Source organism: Rhinatrema bivittatum, chromosome 1, assembly GCF_901001135.1.
Source record: "Rhinatrema bivittatum chromosome 1, aRhiBiv1.1, whole genome shotgun sequence".
NCBI classification, from domain to species: domain Eukaryota; kingdom Metazoa; phylum Chordata; class Amphibia; order Gymnophiona; family Rhinatrematidae; genus Rhinatrema; species Rhinatrema bivittatum.
The window spans coordinates 571,487,816-571,507,904 of record NC_042615.1 but is presented as its reverse complement, the minus strand read 5'-3'; the positions used below and the strand labels follow the sequence as shown (position 1 = coordinate 571,507,904).

The 20,089-nt window shown below is 45.9% G+C and overlaps 1 protein-coding gene across 3 annotated transcripts in view; it reads left to right on the top strand.

Moving 5' to 3' along the window:
• The window catches only part of SLC35D2 (solute carrier family 35 member D2), a 188,342-nt gene that overhangs the window by 65,055 nt on the left and 103,198 nt on the right, over positions 1–20,089 (top strand). For all 3 annotated transcript variants that reach the window (XM_029617737.1, XM_029617729.1, XM_029617744.1), the window contains exon 4: positions 2,675–2,742. In XM_029617737.1, coding sequence (XP_029473597.1) covers positions 2,675–2,742 — 68 coding nt within the window. The remainder of the gene's footprint in view (positions 1–2,674; positions 2,743–20,089) is intronic.

Sequence of the window (20,089 nt, the reverse complement as noted above, 5' to 3'; positions counted from 1 at the left end):
TTAAGTGGAAAAATATTGGAAAAGCTTAAAGCGAGTGAGCAAGCCTTTGCAAAGAAATAAGCCCAAGACCGAACTAACATAGGCCTGGATTTATCAAAATGCACTAAATATCGCATGCGATAGGAAAAGGGGTGTGTTTTATGGTAATAGGCTGTTTATCGCAATTTGCACTAATGTCTATGCAAAGCGCTATCTTAGCACAAATTGACAGAATTGATGGGGATCATGAGAGAGAGAGCGAGAGAGAGCCCAGCCATGAAGCCCTCATGCTAGATGGACTCTCTACCTGGGTAACATCAAGCTAGGTTGAGAGAACATTGCACAAATCTCATCTTTGATTGAGTTTCCTCACTCCGAAGGTCATCACATCTTCACAAGAGAGTAGGGATGTGAATCATTTTTTGACAATTTAAAAAAATCGTCAGATAATTTTTAAATCGTCAAAAATCGTTAGAGTGCGCGATACAATACAAATTCCCCCGATTTATCGTCAAAAATCGTTAAATCGGGCACGGGAATTATTTGGGGGGAGGGCGGGAAAACCAGCACACCAAAACAACCCCTAAACCCACCCCGACCATTTAAAACCAATCCCTTACCCTCCCGAACCCCCCAAAATGTTAAATTATCTGGTGGTCCAGTGGGGGGAGGGGGGGGTCCCGGCGCAATCTCCCGCTCTCGGGCCATCGGCGCCATTTTGGTTGCCACTAATATAAATGGCGCCGATGGCCCGATAAAAAAAAAACCCACCCGACCCTTTAAAACCAATCCCTTACCCTCCCACACCCTCCCGAACCCCCCCAAAATGTTAAATTACCTGGTGGTCCAGTGGGGGGGGGGGGGGGCGGGGTCCCGGCGCGATCTCCCGCTCTCAGGCCATCGGCGCCATTTTGGCTGCCACTAATATAAATGGCGCCGATGGCCCGATAAAAAAAAACAACCCACCCGACCCTTTAAACTGACCCCCTTAGCCTCCCCCACCCTCCCAACCCCCCCAAAACCTTTTAAAATTACCTGGTGGTCCAGGGGGGGCGCGGGGCGCGATCTCCCGCTCTCGGACCATCGGCTGCCACTCATAAAGATGGCGCCGATGGCCCTTTGCCCTTACCATGTGACAGGGTATCCGTGCCATTGGCCGGCCCCTGTCACATGGTAGGAGCACTGGATGGCCATCTTTAAAGGTCATCTTTAAAGATGTGATGACTCTTTAAAGATGGCGCCGGCCATCCAGTGCTCCTACCATGTGACAGGGACCGGCCAATGGCACGGATACCCTGTCACATGGTAAGGGCAAAGGGCCATTGGCGCCATTTTTTTTAGCGCAGCTGATGGCCTGGGAACGGGAGATCGCTCCCCGCGGCCCCCCTGGACCACCAGGTATGTGTAAAAAGTTTGGTGGGGGGGGTCGGGAGAGTGGGGGAGGCTAAGGGGATAATTTTAAAGAGTCGGGTGGGTTTTTTTTTATCGGCGCAGGTTTCACTAAAAAAAATTAGTGATGTGAATTGGAATCGGAACCGATCCCAATTCACATCTCTAACAATCAGATTCCCCCCCCCCCCCCCCAGCCTAACCCGATCGTTAAAACGATCGGGCACACGATTCACATCCCTACAAGAGAGCACTGTTCTGTTCGTACATCTCACTTTGAATGTGAAAGTGGCCCCTAATCCCTACACTAATACCTAAACCTCACCTCGACTAGGTGGGCCTCCCATAGAGATCTAAATACCTATCTAGCATGAGGGCATTATGGCTAGGTGCTCTCTCTCTCTCTCTCTCTCTTACATAAACTGCCTATTACCATAAAATGCACCTCTTTTCCTATCACATTCGATATTTAGTGAATTTTGATAAATCCAGGCCTAAGTTAGCCGAATAAATCTAACTTAAATAAACGGCTATGTTTTGAATATGTATCTCTTGATGTCCAGTTATATGTTTCTACAGGATTGTTCTAGGATGTTTGATGGTGGGAGTCATCAGGGTTGTTGAGTTGAATAGTCTAAGGGGGGCAGGCAAGGCTGAAGGTTTACCTAAGGTGCTAATACACCTTTTACTGGCTTTGCTTAGCCTAGCAACTGGTGTAAGGGAAACCATCAGTGTTCTCACTTCTGTGTGTACAGTTAGAGGGTGAGCAAGAGTTTACATTTCAAAATACGCATTAGGGAAAACTACGTTCCTGGAAGATGAAAAAAAACACTGGGTTTGATGATCTGCATAGATTTGAGATGCTACTCCAGGAAGATGCCACATTTGGGGTATGGAAGCTTTTCTTCCACTGGGATATAGAATTGATGGTTTTCTTTGGTCTTCTCTTGGCTCATTTTTAGGGAGCAGCCAAAGAAGCAGCTTGGAAAAAAGTTGATTAGAAGGAAGGAACTTTAGCTTTTGGTTTACCCAAAGTCAGAGTTAGGCAACTCCATTCCTCCAGTGCAGCATGCTGCTCAAGTTTCCAGGATATCCACACTCAATATGTATGAGAAGCATTTGCCTCCACTACAAGCAAATGCATCCCATGCATATTCATTGTGGATATCTTGAAAACATGACTTGCAGCACTTGAGGACCAGAGTATCCTACCCCTGCCCTAAGCTATGGTGTCACTATACAATTGCCGGGGAATTGCTCATAGTCAGCTGTCAGTCATTGTGTTGTCATTGTCTTTGTCCTACAGCTGTTCCCTTTGCCTCTGCTTTACATTGGAAATCATCTAACTGGATTATTAAGCACACATAAATTAAGGTAAATACAAGATTCAGCTGGAGAGTATATTTTGTTTTTATTTAAAAAAAAATAAATTTAAAGTTGAAGGATTGAAGAAGCACCAAGTTTCCCGATACACTAGTTTGGTAAATATATGTAAACAGGCTCTCCCTCAAAGGAAAGTTAGTTTTCTTTGTTTCCTTTCTGTATAAAGCTATTTTTTCATGATCTACTGAGGAAGAATGAAACCTAGTGAATAAGGATCAAGGCAACATCTGAAGACACATAGTATATTATGTATATATCTTTTTTGGGATGTGCATAGTAAGGTTGACAACAACTCATTCATCTTGTACAAGTTACTGCAGGAATGGCCAGATACAGCAAGATGTTTTTCTCACTGCACTGGGTCATATGCATATGAGACAAATAGCTCCTGTGGTGACTTCTGTATGAAAAAGTTAGCGAGAAATCACTACCTTTTAAAAAAACAAACTGTAATTACACCTCCCTGAGGTATAGCTACGTTTTGCAGGAAATCACCCATTTTCTCCTTTTAATTTAACTTAAGATGAATCACGAATGAGCTCATTAGTGATTTTGCTTAAGTTTTATGAATGAGTTTGCAATATTAAAGAAAGCAAACACCAAAACACCAGATGGAACGTGCTGAAATCTGGAACCATGATAATGCATGCTGTTTAGCAATTTTGCTCATGTTATACCATTTGCACAACAATATATTGGCCTCCTTGTATGCTTATTACAACAGAAAAAAGAAATGCAAAACCTGCAGCATAATGGTGAGGGAGGTCAATGTTCTGTTCAGTTATATTTGTTACATGGCAAAAAAGAATCAGACATTTTATCTAATGTTTATTTTTATGGCTTTTTGCACAGAATAAGTTCTATGAAGAGATTCAGTTGAATTTAGGTTACAGAAGTTACAAAATTCCATGAATTTAAGCAAGGAGGTGTTCATATGTTTGTGGAAATCAAAAAAATAATAAGACTCCACATTTTAAAGAAACCAAGAACAATTTTTGGAAATCAAATGCTTCTACCCTGAGAGTTTTGGAGGATTTTACACAGTTGGAAGTAAAACACTTCTAAATAAGGATTGACAGAATAGCAGATTCTATGTAATACTATGGTAGCTTGACTCTCATTCAAATGTCTGTATTTTGATCCAACCTAATCAAAATTTATGTATGCTGGGTTTGGAACATTAAAGCCAGAATCTTCTCAATCAGATCACACATGGGCTTCAAAACCCATTGCCTGAATACTAAATATGGTGACTGTTAATGTTTGCAGTGTGCCTCCTCAAGATGTGTGCCTGTTTCTGCAGTAAATGCTGATTGTGAGAATCTGAGAAGGACTTCTTTACTGTTGCATTGATACTTGCAGACAACATTTGGTATATAAGATGGAGGAAACTATATTAAAATTCTGCCTAAATGAGCAATGAGATGAATTCAAAATAAATAAGGCACCTGTAATATATTTTCACATAAATTATCACTAAAGGGAAATTTTTATTTTTGAAAAGAGAAAAGAAAAAATGATTTTGGAGGATTTTAGAGCAATGTTTACACCTTTATCAGCCAAAGAGAGCTGTTTTAGCAAACCATGCTAAGGTCTTTTTTTTCTCATAGTTTCATTGTTTATTTGAAGAGTCTATATGATCGAATTTAAAATGTAATTTAAAGTAGATAGGAAGAGTTTATTGGATTTGTAAATAAGAAGATAAAAACATAAGATATGCCACACTGGGTCAGACCAAAGGTCCATCAAGCCCAGTGTCCTGTATCCTGTTTCCAACATTGGCCAATCCAAGTCACAAGTACCCGGCAAGTACACAAAAATTAAACAGATCCCATGCGACTACTGCTGGCAATAAGCAGTGGCTATTCCCTATTGATTAATAACAGTTTATGTACTTCTCCAGGAACTTATCCAAACCTTTTTGAATTTTCTCCGATTTGTTTTAAATGTGTTACTTGCTATCTTCATGGAGTGCCCCCTAGTCCTTGTATTATTCAAAAGAATAAAGAACCATTTTCTATTTACCAGTTCAAGTCTTTTCATGATTTTGTAGACGTCTATCATATTCCCCCTCAGCCTTCTTTTCGCTAAGCAAACAGCCCTAACCTCTTTAGCCTTTTCTCATAGATGAGCTCTTCCATGCTCTTTATCATTTTGGACACTCTTCTCTATACTTTCTCCAGTGCAACTATATCTTTTTTGAGATGCGGTGACCAGAATTGTACACAGTATTCAAGGTGTGGCCTAACCATCGAGCAATACAGAGGCATTATGACATCCTCTATTTATTTGCCATTTCATTCCTAATAATTCCTCACATTCTGTTTGCTTTTTTGACAGCCACAGCACACTGAGCCGATGATTTCAATGTAATATCAACTATGATGCCCATATCTTTTTACTGGGTGGTAACTCCTAAAATGGAACCTAACATCATATAGCTACAGCATGAGTCCCTATATGCATCACATTGCACTTGTCCACATTATATTTCATCTGCCATATGGACACTCAATCTTCCAGTCTTGCAAGGTCCTCCAGCAATTTATCACAATCTGCTTGTGATTTAACTACTCTGAATAATTTTGTGTCATCTGCAAATTTGATCAACTCACTCGTCATACCTCTTTCCAGATCATTTATAAACATATTAAAAAGCACCGGTCCAAGTACAGATCCCTCATCTGTAAGTGTCAGGTCATAGTGATTATGTTTTGAAAATCACATGCTGCAACTGTGACAGGCCTCAATGGTTAAAATGGTTGGAATATGGCATGCAATAGCTGAAAGACTCATGCAACAGTGATTAGGGTTGGAATACGGAATGCCACTACTGAGGCTTGACTCTTTCAGATGAGGCTTCCATATTCCAATCATTACCACTGAGGTCTGTCAATGCCAGCTACGGCATGACATTTTCAAACCATAAACACTGTAGTTTGACACAGCTACGGCATGTCATATTCCAACCCTAATCACTGTAGCCTGACATTTACACTTATAGATGTGACATGCCATATTCCAACCATTTTTATCACTGAAGCCTGTCACTTACAGCTGCAGTATGCCATATTCCAACCATTACCACTGAGGCCTGTCGCTTACAGCGACTGTTAGAAATGCCAGCCGTGGTGCCCCGCGGCCGGGTGTCATGGCCGCCAGCTGCGACAGGCCGTAACCAGGGTCGGGCCAGCAGCTACGGCGTCAGTAAAACTCATTGGGAGCATCGGAGGCTCCTGCAGTGGCAGGCAGCCTTCTTTTCAATTCTTCGCGGCCACTGCCGCTGCCCAACCCAGCCGCATGGTTCTCGGCGGTCCGGCTCCTCCCCCTCAGCCTCCTAGGAGCCGCACGCATGGCTGAAGAGAAGATTTAAAGGAGCCATGACAGGAAATTCTCATGGCTCCCCTGAGGACTTCTCCCTCCAGTTCCTGTATTTAAGACAAGGTCTGATACTCAGACCTTGCCTTGGTATTGAGGCTCTGTGCTTGGTTCCTGTGTCTGTGTTCCGGATCTGCTCTTCGTCCCACTTCTGCTCTTCTCCTCGTTGGACTGACTCTTTGGCTCCTGACCTTCGGGACCGGTGGTGGTGATCTTCAGTTATTGACTGGGACTGGCTCTGGACCCTTCTCCTTCTTTACTCCTGGATTGGCTTCGGACCATTCTCTCTTCTGCTCCTGGACCAGCTCTCGACCTCTCTCTGGACTTCAACCCTTGGACTAGATTGGGACTATCTTTTGACGTGTACTCCCGGACTGATCACGATCTGCTGGAGGCGCCAGCCATCTGGAACCCACGACCTGCAGGAGGCGCCTGCATCCAGACCATCTTCACTCTTCAGGGAGTATCCTAAGTCCCAGTGGCCGTGTCCCTACAGGCTCCTCCTAGGGGGATCATGAGCTTCCAGGGTGAAGCCTTCATCTCAACATCTTCAACAGGCCTTGCCATCCGAAGGTAGAGACCGAAGAGGGTTGACTTCCTTTTCGGTAGCGCTGACTCTACCTCGGAACAGGGGTCCACTTTCCGATTCATAACAGAATACCAAGGCCATGGACCCGGCAGAGGCCTCAGCTCGCCAGGCCATTCCTGGACTAGCCCAGAAGGTCATGGAGCAGCAAAGCATACTAGAATCCATGGCGGCTTCCTTGGAATGACTTAATGCCCGTCTAGATTCTATAGCTACAGCTCAGGCCGTCCCACCACCATTGCCATCGGTGGTGCAGAGTAATACCCGTTCCGTGATTCCATTACCGACTCCTCCACGCTACGGCGGAGACTCTCGCTTGTGTCAAGGATTTCTCGACCAGTGCAGTATGCACTTTCATCTTCAAGCCTCCCTCTTTCCAGATGATCTTACCAAAACGACATATATCCTGTCGCTGTTGGAGGGTAAGGCCCTGGCCTGGGCTTCCCCCTTCTGGCGACGGTCGGATCCAGTCCTACAAAATCTTCCTAAGTTCTTGGAATTGTTTCAAGCGGTGTTTGACGATCCAGGGAAACAAGTGGTTGCTGGTTCCAAGCTTTTACAACTCCGGCAAGGAGGGCGACCATTGGTGGATTATACCATTGAATTCAGGACTCTGGCATCCGAACTCCATTGGGAGGAGAACTGTCTCTGGTCCATATTCTTAGAGGGTCTGTCACCCAGAATAAAAGATGAAATGGCAGCCCGAGAGTTATCTCAATCCTTGGACTCCATCGTGGACTTGGTAACCCGAATCGATCAACGACTACAGGAAAAAGCTCGGGAGGGATCAAGCACGAGAAGGCACATGGCAGGTGCCACTCCTTCTTGCTCTGTTCCTGCCTCCCAAACGGCATCTAACCCCGAAGGAACTACGGAATAACCTATGCAATTGGGACGGGGCCCCCTTTCTCCTGAAGAACGGCAAAGACACCGCAGGCAGGCCTCTGTCTCTATTGCGGAGGAGTGGGTCATCTCATTGCCCGTTGTCCAACACGTCTGGGAAACTCCAAAGCCTAGGCTCCATCGGGTGAGTAACCCTAGGCATCACCTCTCCAGCTCCCCCACTAACTCTGCATGTCACCCTGGGTTTCGAAGAACATCGGTTTTCCACTCTGGCTTTAGTAGATTCTGGAGCTGGTGGAAATTTTATTCTACAAGATGTGGTAGAGCAACTACACATTCCTACTTGCTCGTGTCCAAAGCCGTTAATTATATCCTCCATTCATGGAGATCCCCTGCCGGGGAGGATAACTCCTCATACAGTTCCGATGGAGTGTCACATTTCACCGAACCACACTGAAAGTATCTCCTTCTATATCATCCAGAGAGCCATCCATCCTATAGTTCTTGGCATTCCATGGTTACAACAACACAACCCACAGTTAGACTGGACATCTTTAAAATGTTTTGCTTTTCATTGGTATAAAGTAAGTTCTCATAGATTGTTTGTCTTTTGCTTACGCCCGCTTAAACCTTCTAATTTTAACCTTGTTTATTGTTGTCGTTTTTTGACAACGATTCCTACTACTCTTGTTCAGGCTGAAAGCTTTGCAAAGAGTAGGTAATTTTCAGTCTTCTGCTTGCTTACCAGTTGGTTTCTTCATTCTCACCTTATTATATATATATATAATAACTTCTTCGTTTTTTTTCTACACTCTATATTTGTATCAGCTTATCTCCACACTTGTTTAAATGGTCCGCTGATCTTTGTATACCAAAATCTGCCGCTTTTAAGATCACCAGCGTGTCTTATCTAATGTGTTACTATATATTTTATACATTTTATTGATTTATATATTTTTAATTCATTATTTATCGATTTTACGTGAAGTTATGTTGACGCACTGAAGAGCATTAAGTTATCTTACATTGTTTAACTTATTATCTATTTATTCTGACCTCTTGTTTGCCATTTTCCGGCCATCTTTCTCTCCTGTTCCTTACAGTCCTATCCCCTTTCCCTGTTTGATGTACTTTCTACCTTCAATTTGGATGTAAACCGGTATAATATAACCACTAATACCGGCAAAGAAAAGAATTAAATAAATAAATAAATAAATAAATAAATAAATAAATATGTGTTGTTTATTTTCTCTTCCCTCAGCACACCCTTGGTGGCTTTATTTGTAGGTGCACAGCATAAGCATATCCTAAACTTAAAAGGTCTCGCTTTTTTAGCTGCATTTTATAAATATTAGCGTGTTCATTTCTGTCTCTTTTTCTGTCTAACATATTTTTTGATATCATAGTTTTCCTGCAGGACTGTAATTTTCTGCACGTTCTCATGTATAGTGCATTCAATTCCTGTAACTGATTGTTCACATTTGGCCCGATTTTAAATGCCCTGCGCGCGTAAATCCGGCTGGATTTACGCGCGCAGGGCACTTGCACGCCGGTGCGCCTATTTTGCATAGGTCGCCAACGCGTGCAGAGCCTCGGGACGCGCGTAAGTCCCGGGGCTTCATAAAAGGGGTGTGTCGGGGGCGTGTCAGGGGCATTCCGTGAATGACGCGGCATTTCGGGGGCGTGACATGGTGTTTCGGGGGTGGGCCCGGGGGCGTGGCGCTGGCCCGGGGGCGTGGTCGAGGCCTCCGGACCAGTCCCCGGGTCGGGTGATGGCACGCCAGCAGCCCGCTGGCGCGCAGATTTACGTCTGCTTTCAGCAGGCGTAAATCTGCCAACAAAGGTAAAGGGGGGGGGGTTTAGATAGGGCCGGGGGTGGGTTAGGTAGGGGAAGGGAGGGGAAGGTGGGGGGAGGGTGAAGGAAAGTTCCCTCTGAGGCCGCTCTGAAATCGGAGCGGCCTCGGAGGGAACAGGCAGCGCGCGCTGGGCTCGGCGCGCGCAGGTTGTACAAATGTGCACCCCTCTTGCACACGCCGATCCCGTATTTTATAAGATACGCGCGGCTATGCGCGTATCATATAAAATCCAGCATACTTTTGTTTGCGAACAAAAGTACGCGCTCGCGCAAAATTATAAAATCTACCCCACTATGCGTGAGTTACATTTTATCTTTAAATATCTTTCAATATTAATCATCATGCCTTCACTTCTCTCTTCATTTTTTCCCTTCACTTAATTTCACATGCTCTGCTGGCATTCTGTTCTTTATGCAACTGGCTCATTAATACTTTCTTACCTAATTGCTGTCAGCTATTTAAAATCTCTGTTCGGTCTTATGCTAAATAAGGAGAATATTTTGATGATGTTCCAGCTTTCTATAAACTTGTCCTGTTGGGATGCCCTCCTTAGCATTTTTCTTGATCCAGAGGCTTTTCTTTTCAGCGACTTAGTCAAATAGACCGTTCCCTCTTTTTCTTTCATATATTTAGACATGACGCATTCTGACACTACTTCTTCCTCATTGCTGATAATTGCATGCGATTCTTTTCCGGTAGTATAGTATGTCCATCGCAGGATTTCCCGGTCCTCTGCCTTGGACTATGTATGGCGCCCTTGATATACTGACTGAACATGAGTTTACATTTTACTTATTCTTTCTTCGCTTTTGATTAATTTTTTTTTTACTTTGTGCTCTGTTTCAGTATCCTGAATTTGGTCTGGGGGGTCTCTCCTCCCCCTTCCCCCTCCCCCCCTTTTCTAAGTTTGATTAAGGAGGGAGGGTTTTATCTGCTCCTAGGATCCTCCCTGCTTGGTTGTTTCAAAGTTTTCTCACATTTTTTAAAAAATGGAACCTCATTTTAACCCTCCTTTTCAATTTAATCTAATAGTATTGTGAACAATCCTATATCATTTAATTTTTCTTCCCTTCCACCTCTCTTTCCATCTGTCTCCCTTCTGCTCCCTTCTTCCCTCACCCTCCTGTCCTGTGCTAGTTTCCAAAATTCTCTGTATATATATAAAAAAAAAATATATATATATATTTGTTTTTCAGGACACAATGGTTTTCTTTATTGCTAGCACAACCTGCCCACCCCTCATCCCCACCCACCAGCCCCCACCCCCTCTCCTCCCTCTCCCCCTTCCTTCCTCCCCCTCCCCCTTTTCCCCTTCCTCCCCCCTTTCTCCCCTTTCTCACCTTCTCATTTTTTCTGTGTTTGTCTTCCTGTACTTGGTATATCCCTCATGTTACATATATTTATTTAAATTGATTAATATGTCTTCCGTGCTAGCCTACTGTTCAATACTTATAAAAATTCCTATCTTTTAGACGATGGGAATCCATTGGTCTCCCTGACGCAGCTTGGGTGCGAAACACGGACATATCGGGGTTCCTTGTTCAAGAAGTGAACTGTATTTTGAAAAACCCCTTCAGTTGCTTGTAACTAAATAAAATTGGTGGACTCATGTATTGAACCGTGCTTTATTAATTTTGTGAGCCATACATTCTTCTTTTTTGTAATGGTTGGAATATGGCATGCCGCAGTTGTGCTAGTCCACGGTGTTTATGGTTTTAAAATCACATGCCATAGCTGTAAGTGACAGGCCTCGGTGGTAATGGTTGGAATTCGGTATGGAGTAGCTGTATGTCTCAGGCCACAGTGGTTAGGGTTGGAATATGGCATGTCGCAGCTGTGTCACATCACAGTTGTTAGGATTTGAAAATGGCATGCCATAACTGTAAGTGATAGGCCTCAGTGGTAATAGTTGGAACGTGGCATGCTGCAGCTGTAAATGCCAGGCCACAGTTTTAATAGATGGAAAATGTCATGCTGTACTGTAAGTGACAGGTCTCAGTGGTAATTTTTGGAATACGGCATGCCACAGCTGTAAATGCTAGGCCAGAGTGGTTATGGTTTGAAAATGGCATTCCATAGCTGTAAGTGTCAGGTCTCAGTGGTAATGTTTGGAACATGGAATGCCGAGGCTGCAATGTCAGGCCACAGTGGTCAGGGTTTGAGTAAAACAGGCTGATAAAAGATACGTTATTCTTCAGTGGTGGTGTTTGTAGAAGGGGCAGAGGATCTCAATGGAGTCATGCCCCAGTGGTGTTTTGCATAATCCACTCCTGAAGCATGACTCCACTGTCTTCCCCTGCCTTCTTCTCCTCAACAACTGTTGGGGTGAGGCAGGCAGGGGATGTCAGTGGAATCATGCCTTGGTGTTGGCATTTGTGGGAAAGGAAGTAGAGAATCTTAGTAGAGTCATGCCTCACAGATTGCATTTGGAAAAAGGAGGCAGAGGAACTGTGTGGAGTCATAGCTCAAAGGTTGTATTTGGGGAAAATGAGGCAGAAAAACTCAGCAGAGTCATGCTTTGGAGGGTTCATTTGGGGAAAAGAAGGCAGAAGAACTGAGTGGAGTCATGCATCAGAGATTGCATTTTGGGACAAGGAGTTAGAGAAAATTAGGGGAGTCATGCCTCTGAAGTTGCATTTGGGGAAAAGGAGGCAGAGGAACTCAGCAGAGTCATGCCTCAGATTGCATTTGGGGGAAAAAGGCAGAGGAATTCAGTAGAGTTGTGCCTCAGAGGTTGCATTTGGGGAAAAGGAAGCAGAGGAACTCAGTGTGTTGTGTCAGAGATGGACCCTTGGGCCGAGGTGGGCTTGACGCAACCCGTAGGTTGGGACCTACGGGTCCCCACCGTTGGCAGGTGGAGTAGGCTGAAGTTAGAGGCCACTAGAGCTTCACCTATACCAGCCCTCGTTCCCCTCGGGTTTAGCCTTTGGGTGCCGGGGTCGGCAGGACTTAGGTGGGCTTTGAGGTTAGTTAGTAAAGAGAAGTGGTTCAGCCCAGAGACAGCAGCTAATAGGTGGCGTAGTCCTACCCTGGGCTGGGTTTGGTACAGGAACTCAGGTGCCAAAAGAACGGAAGGTAACTAGAGGCGCTCAAGCAAAGAAACGCCTTGTAAGTCCATGTCCAGGGGATAGGCGAGAGGAGCCGTCACTGACAGGCTAGGATCAGAGCCGACGGCAAGCAGAAGTCGTGGCAAGTAATGTAGAACTCTGGACACGGAGAGGTCTGTAGCGTAGTCATTCAAGGCAGTGGTCAGGGCACAGAGAAGGCAGGAATAGTCAAGCAAGGAAGTAGACAAGGCATGGAGAAGGCAGGCATAGTCAAGCAAGGCAATGGTCAGGGCACAGAGAAGGTGGTTGTAATCAAGCATAGCAGAGGTCCGGGGCTGGACGTAGGCTGAAGAGTAGTCAAGCAAAGCAGAGTCAAAATCCAAAGAGTCAGTCCAACACATAGATGAGGCAGGAACGAGGAAGACAGGAACCGGGAACCACAGGAATTAGGAACACAAAGTAGAGAGGATTCTCTATCAGCAACGAGTATGAGGAGACCTGTTGCAAAGGCAACTCTATGGAGCGAGGCCTGAGCTTATATACGCTGAAGAGTCTGACATCAGCATCCGGGGCTGTGGCCAGGTTCCTGCCGCGGGCCCTTTAAAAGAACTAGCGATGCACGCGCCTAGGGAGGGGTGCGGCACCGATGGTGGCGTCTCTCTGTGGGCCATGCGGAAAGGCCCGACGAGCAAGGACATCTTGGCTGGCAACACTGGGGGCCATGGCAGAGCTGGAGGCACCGGAGGTGACCCGAGGTCGGAGCTGGCAGTCCACCACCAGTGAAGAAGAACCAGGAGCTGGAGTCCATGTGAGAAGGTGAGAGGGCTGCGCCGCGGGTCTGCCACGGGCAGTATGCATAACACAGTGGAGTTGTGCCTCAGAGTTTGAATTTGGGGAAAAGTTGGCAGAGGAACTGAGTGGAGTTATGCCTCGGAGGTTGAATTTGGGGAAAAAGAGGCTTAGAAACTGAGTAGAGACATGTTTTGGAGGTTGAATTTGGGGAAAAGTTGCCAGAGAAACACAATGGAGTCATGACCCTGTAGTGGTGCCTGGAACATGGCAGGCAGACAAAATTTGTATCAAACTTCTGAGGTTGTGTGAGGTATTTGGCAGTTTAAGGCTGCTGCCAGACCCCTGTGCTATTGGTGTTGGGGCATGGTAGTGAAAGGTTGCTAAGGGATGTGCTACCAGACCCTTGTGCTGTTGGTGTTGGGCATGGTAGTGAAAGGCTGCTACTGGATGTGCTATCAGAATCCTATATTGTCAGGTCAGGTCCCAGTGGTGCTGTTTGGAGACATGTCAAGAAGAAGCAAGAGGATTGAAGTTCCAGTGTTGTTGTGGGGGATGTGTCAGGAGGAAGCAGGAGGATTGAAGCCCCAGTGCTATTGGGGGTTGTATCAGGAGGGAGCATGTTGTGACAGGCTCCAGTTTTATGGATGGGGATAAATTAGGAGATAGTATGTTGTGACATGCCCTAGTTTTCTGGGTGGTGACAAGTCAGGAGGCAGCAGAGTATAACAGGCCATAGTTTTCTGGATGAGGACAAGTCAGGAAGTAGCATGTTGTGACAAGCCCTAGTTTTGTGGATAGGGACAAATCAGGAGGTAGCAGGATTGGTCAGACCCCAGTGATGGTAGACACTAACAGGGCAAGGCAGATGGATTATATCAGTGCATGCTGGCCCCTGTGAAGCTCATAAGGGCAAGGCTGGTGGATTGTGTCAGTGCATATTAGCCCCTGTGATGTTGGTAAGGGCAAAGCAGGTGGATTGTATCAGTGTATGTTGGCCCCTGTGATGTTGTTGGAGATAAGGTAGAAGTAAACAGGAGGTGTGTGGCCCAACTAGCGGTGTTGGGGAACCAGCAGGAGTCAGCATTTATTTATTTATTATTTTTATATACCAACATTCGATCTCAATCGAATCAAACTACCGAAAATCTAACAAAATACAGAAAGCACCTAGCGTACTATAAACAAATAATTCTCAACACAAAGAAGCAGTACTATAGCTTTAAAATAGAAAAACATGCAAACAACCCAAGAACATTATTCTCCATAGTAAGAAACCTCACCAATGACAGATCCCAATCTACACAAGAACTTCCAGAAAATAGATGCAATGAGGTTGCAATGTTTTTTAATGATAAAATTAAAAACCTAAAAACAAAAATCCCAATTACAACAAAACAAGTAATTAAAATGAAAGAAAGAGATGTTATGCAATGGTCAACCTTAAATGAGGTATCAGAAATGGAAATCGAAACTATGATAAAAAAACTTAATTCTGCACCCCATGCGATAGACACAATAACAATTGCAGACATAAAAAAAAGTAGCTCTCCAACACTGGCAAAGATCGTTAATCTATCCTTAGAGGAAGGATCCATGCCAGACACACTAAAAGGAGCTATCGTAAAACCTATTTTAAAAAAGAAAAACAGTGACCCACTGAACCTGAGTAACTACAGACCAGTATCAAACCTACCCTTAATTGCAAAATTAATAGAAAAAACTATACAAAAGCAACTAGCAGAACACCTAGATAACAATAACATCCTATATCCTTCACAACATGGCTTTCGAAAACACTATAGCACAGAGACACTTCTGATTGCACTTACAGATAACATTATGAGGGGTTTTGATAACGGTAAACATTACATTCTAGTGATGCTTGACCTGTCAGCAGCATTTGACACTGTAAATCATGACATACTCTTAAATAGACTAGAAGAAATAGGCTTAAACAACAAAACTATCAAGTGGTTTAGATCATATCTCAGTGACAGATATTTTCAGGTACAAATTAAAGATGCTATATCAGAAAAAGTAAATCTTCAAACAGGAGTACCACAAGGATCTGCCCTCTCCGCCACACTTTTCAACATATACTTGCTACCACTATGCCACCTGCTAGCTAGTTTGGGAATCACACACTATATATACGCTGATGATATCCAATTAATTTTACCCATTGACGATACAATCGAGAAAACACTAAACTTAGCCAACATGTATCTAGATATCATTAAACAGCTACTAAACCAAATGGAATTAGTAATCAATATAGAAAAAACAGAATTCTTACATTTAGAAAGAAAAAATATGGAAATCAAACAAAACCCAATCACACTAAAAAACAACCAACAAATAATACTTGCAGAAAAAGTAAGGAATCTAGGAGTAATAATCGACACCGAACTAAGCTTGAAACAACACATATCTCTAAAAATAAGGGAAGGATACGCCAAACTCATGGTCCTCAGGAGACTTAAACCACTCCTGACAACCGCTAACTTTCAGTCAGTACTACAAGCACTAATATTTGCAAGCACTGATTATTGTAATGCACTTCTACTAGGTCTTCCATACACCTCACTAAGACCATTGCAGGTTCTACAAAACTCGGCTGCAAGAGTTTTAACTGGCAAAAGTAAAAGAGATCACATCACTGAAACACTGGCTGAACTACACTGGCTTCCCATTGAAAAAAGAATACAATACAAAACACTGTGCACCATACATAAGTTAATACATAATGAACTTGCAGACTGGTTAAATACAGCCCTCCGTGTACACGTCCCTAACAGAAACCTAAGGTCAGCAAACAAAGCACTCCTAACTATTCCATCAGTCAAAACTGCAAGACTAACACAGGTATGAGAGAGAGCACCATCACTGGCAGGACCCATACTATGGAACTCCATGCCCCTAGATTTAAGATTACAAAGAGACAGCAAAACCTTTAGAAAAGGTTTAAAAACCTGGCTCTTTAAACAAGCTTTTCAGAAAGAGAAGGGTGAATAGAAACCAGGGACAGGCAAAGCACGAACAAGTAAACACCCATACACACTACTGTATTCACTAAGGGGCGGATTTTCAGCGCCCTGCTCGCCTAAATCCGCCCAAAACCGGGCGGATTTAGGCGAGCAGGGCCCTGCGCGCCGGTAAGCCTATTTTACATAGGCCTACCGGCGCGCGCAGACCCCGGGACTCGCGTACGTCCCGGGGTTCTCGGAGGGGGGCGTGTCGGGGGCGTGTCGGGGAGCGGGCCCGGTCGACGCGGCGTTTCGGGGGCGTGTAGGCCGCGTTTTGGGGGCGGGTACGGGGCGTGGCTATGGCCCGGGGGCGTGGCCGCGCCCTCCGTACCCGCCCCCAGGTCGCGGCCCGGCGCGCAGCAGGCCCGCTGGCGCGCGGGGATTTACGTCTCCCTCCGGGAGGCGTAAATCCCCCGACAACGGTAAGGGGGGGTGTAGACAGGGCCGGGTGGGTGGGTTAGGTAGGGGAAGGGAGGGTAAGGTGAGGGGAGGGCAAAGGAAAGTTCCCTCCAAGGCCGCTCCGATTTCGGAGCGGCCTTGGAGGGAACGGGGGGAGGCAGCGCGGCTCGGCACGCGCAGGCTATACAAAATCGATAGCCTTGCACGCGCCGATCCAGGGGGTAGATTTTAAAAGAAGCGCGATCAGCCTACTTTTGCTTGCACATCAGACTCAAGCAAAAGTACGCTGGATTTTAGTAGATACGCGCGGAGCCGCGCGTATCCACTAAAATCCTGGATCGGCGCGCGCAAGGCTATCGATTTTGTATAGCCTGCGCGCGCCGAGCCGCGCTGCCTCCCCCCGTTCCCTCCAAGGCCGCTCCGAAATCGGAGCGGCCTCGGAGGGAACTTTCCTTTGCCCTCCCCTCACCTTACCCTCCCTTCCCCTACCTAACCCCCCCCCCCGGCCCTGTCTACACCCCCCCCTTACCTTTGTCGGGGGATTTACGCCTCCCGGAGGGAGACGTAAATCCCCGCGCGCCAGCGGGCCTGCTGCGCGCCGGGCCGCGACCTGGGGGCGGGTACGGAGGGCGCGGCCACGCCCCCGGGCCGTAGCCACGCCCCGTACCCGCCCCCAAAACGCTGCCGACACGCCCCCGCAACGCCGCGCGCTCCGGCCCCGCCCCCGACACGCCCCCCTCCGAGAACCCCGGGACGTACGCGAGTCCCGGGGCTCTGCGCGCGCCGGGAGGCCTATGTAAAATAGGTTTCCCGGCGCGCAGGGCCCTGCTCGCGTAAATCCGCCCGGTTTTGGGTGGATTTACGCGAGCAGGGCTCTGAAAATCCGCCCCCAGGATTTTAGTGGATACGCGCGGCTCCGCGCGTATCTACTAAAATCCAGCGTACTTTTGCTTGAGTCTGATGCGCAAGCAAAAGTAGGCTGTTCGCGCGCCTCTTAAAATCTACCCCTAAGTGTGTAGTTTCCTTTTAAGGACAGTCACAATTTTAAAATTAATTCTGTACTCAAAAACTGAGATAGAGAGACCTGGACATGATTCATCACATTTAACAATTAATATTGATCACCAACTATGTTACCGAACCTTATGGCACTTTTGTAAACAGACAATTTACAGCTTATCACTTGTATGTGCCTTAATGTAAACCGTTGTGACGGTCCCCACCAAACGACGGTATAAAAAAGATTTAAAATAAATATCACACTGGTTTACATTCAGGTACTGTAGGTATTTCTCTATCCCCAGAGGGCTTACAATCTAAGTTTTTGTAGCTGAGGCAATGGAGGGTAAAGTGATTTGCCCAAGGTCACAAGGAGTGACAGCAGGACTTGAACCCTGGTCTCCTGGTTCACAGTCCACTGCTCTAACCACTAGGCTATTTTGTGGCCCTTGGATTGGCTTTTCAGGTCAGGGAGATAGCAGCAATTTGGTTGTAGACGTGTGGCCCAAGTGGCAGTGATGGGGACACAGCAGGAATCAGCATTGGTGTGTTTTGGCCCTTAGATGGGCTTTTCGGGCCAGGCATATGCTTGCTCTGTATGTAATTCCTGGCATGTTAAATAAAAAGTTTAAAAAAAACCCCCACACTACTGCTGCATCCCTGGCCCGAAAAGCCATTCCAAGGGCCACAACACACCAATGCTGAGTCCTGCTCTGTCCCCAACACCGCCAGTTGGCCCACACTTGAACAAACACACTGATGTTGCCTCCTTGGCCCGAAAAGTCAATCCAAGTGTAACCCAAGCACTTCTCAGGCTACCAGTTAGCCCTGGGTTTTAGTGACAGTGTCAGCTAGTCAGAGGAGGATGGATTTTGGGAAGTCCATGCAGATGCAGCCCCTCCTTCTGTGGAGTTTACCATGGCCTGCCCACTAGTAATATATACTACAGCTAAGGAAGCAGTCTTTTAAGTTTAGAATAGAGGTGGAGAGAGTTAAGCCTTTTGTTGTTTTATAGGCCCAACCAGTTTTAGCCAAGCAAGACCCTGTTTGGTGTTCCTGGCCAGGTCAGGAAGGTTCCTGCCCACCCAGTACGCAACCTATCTGGTGAGGGATCCCTTTGGGAATATTTTTTGAACTTTTACCTTTTAAGTATAGGGGTCTTGCTGAAGGCCTGTTCAGTACCTGGGCTCAGGGCACGGGGAACCCTGGGTCTGAGCCTGAACAGGTTGGGGAAGACCTGCCTTCCATCAGCCTCAGAGAGGAAGAGGGATGTCAGTGACCTGCTGCGAGCCACCCCAGTGTTATTCTGAGTTTTGTAAGCCTAATTCCAAGATCCAGGAGAAAGTTCTGACTGCTTTTCCTTCCAGTCGGGAGCATCTAGAATCCTGCTCCAAGGAACTCCTCCCATTAGGAATCCAAAGGAAATAACAAGGACTGCACCAATATCAAAGGCTGAATCAACAAACTGTGAGTAAAAGGAAAGGCTAACATCCGTGAAGTTACCCATCTGGTACTTCCAAATCCCTGTGGAGAGAGAGAGAGTTTATATCTCTGTGCAGAGGCTGCCTAACTGTAGTATTGCCAGTTAGAAGGGATGAGTTTGCCCAGCTAAAGGACACCCTGCCCACCCGCGGCTCCTATTTTTTCCAAGCCTGGAAAATAGGAATTCCCCTGACTGGCATTTGACCTTCCTGCACAGATTGAGGAGGAAATTGTGACAAGCAAACATCCTTGTGCTGCTGTAAATTGTGATTTGTGCCATTTTCCTCATTTCCTCAGTAAATATTTATTTGGACACCAACACAGTGACTCCAGTCATTTATTTGGCACTCTCAGCACACATTGGTGGAGGCAGGTGCATGCTATTGTGTTAATCGAAAAATTGACCTATTTGCTGAAGGACTGTATGGAGCTCTATGATAAAATTTGGGGGAAATACTGGATTAGGTATAATGCAAGTGGGGGCTCACTACTGTTGGGATGTGGCATGTTACTGCGTTCTCTCCCTCTGTTTTCTCCTGGAGACCAACAATTCTTAGGTTATTTTACCTGTTTCTATTTTCAAGATTATCTTGTTTCTCCTGTGTGCATTTACATGTGCATTCCAGCATGTCCAGGTAATGCCACATGGCCGTCAGCAACAGTTCGAGCTCCTCAGCCTTCTCAATCACATTGTCAAGGCGAGCAGTCATTTCACCCATGATAGACACCAACTGGGTAACCTGATCTACTACTGATGCCAGCTTTGCATCTATACTTGTGTGGATTTTAACACTTAGCTGGCTCATCACTGATTTATCAGCCTCAGCAATGTCGGCAGGAAGAGCTGCATCCACCATATTGTCCTCATCTGAAGCCAGCTGCTCGCTGCAAGCCATCTGAAGCCTCATCTGAAGCCTCATCTGAAGCCAG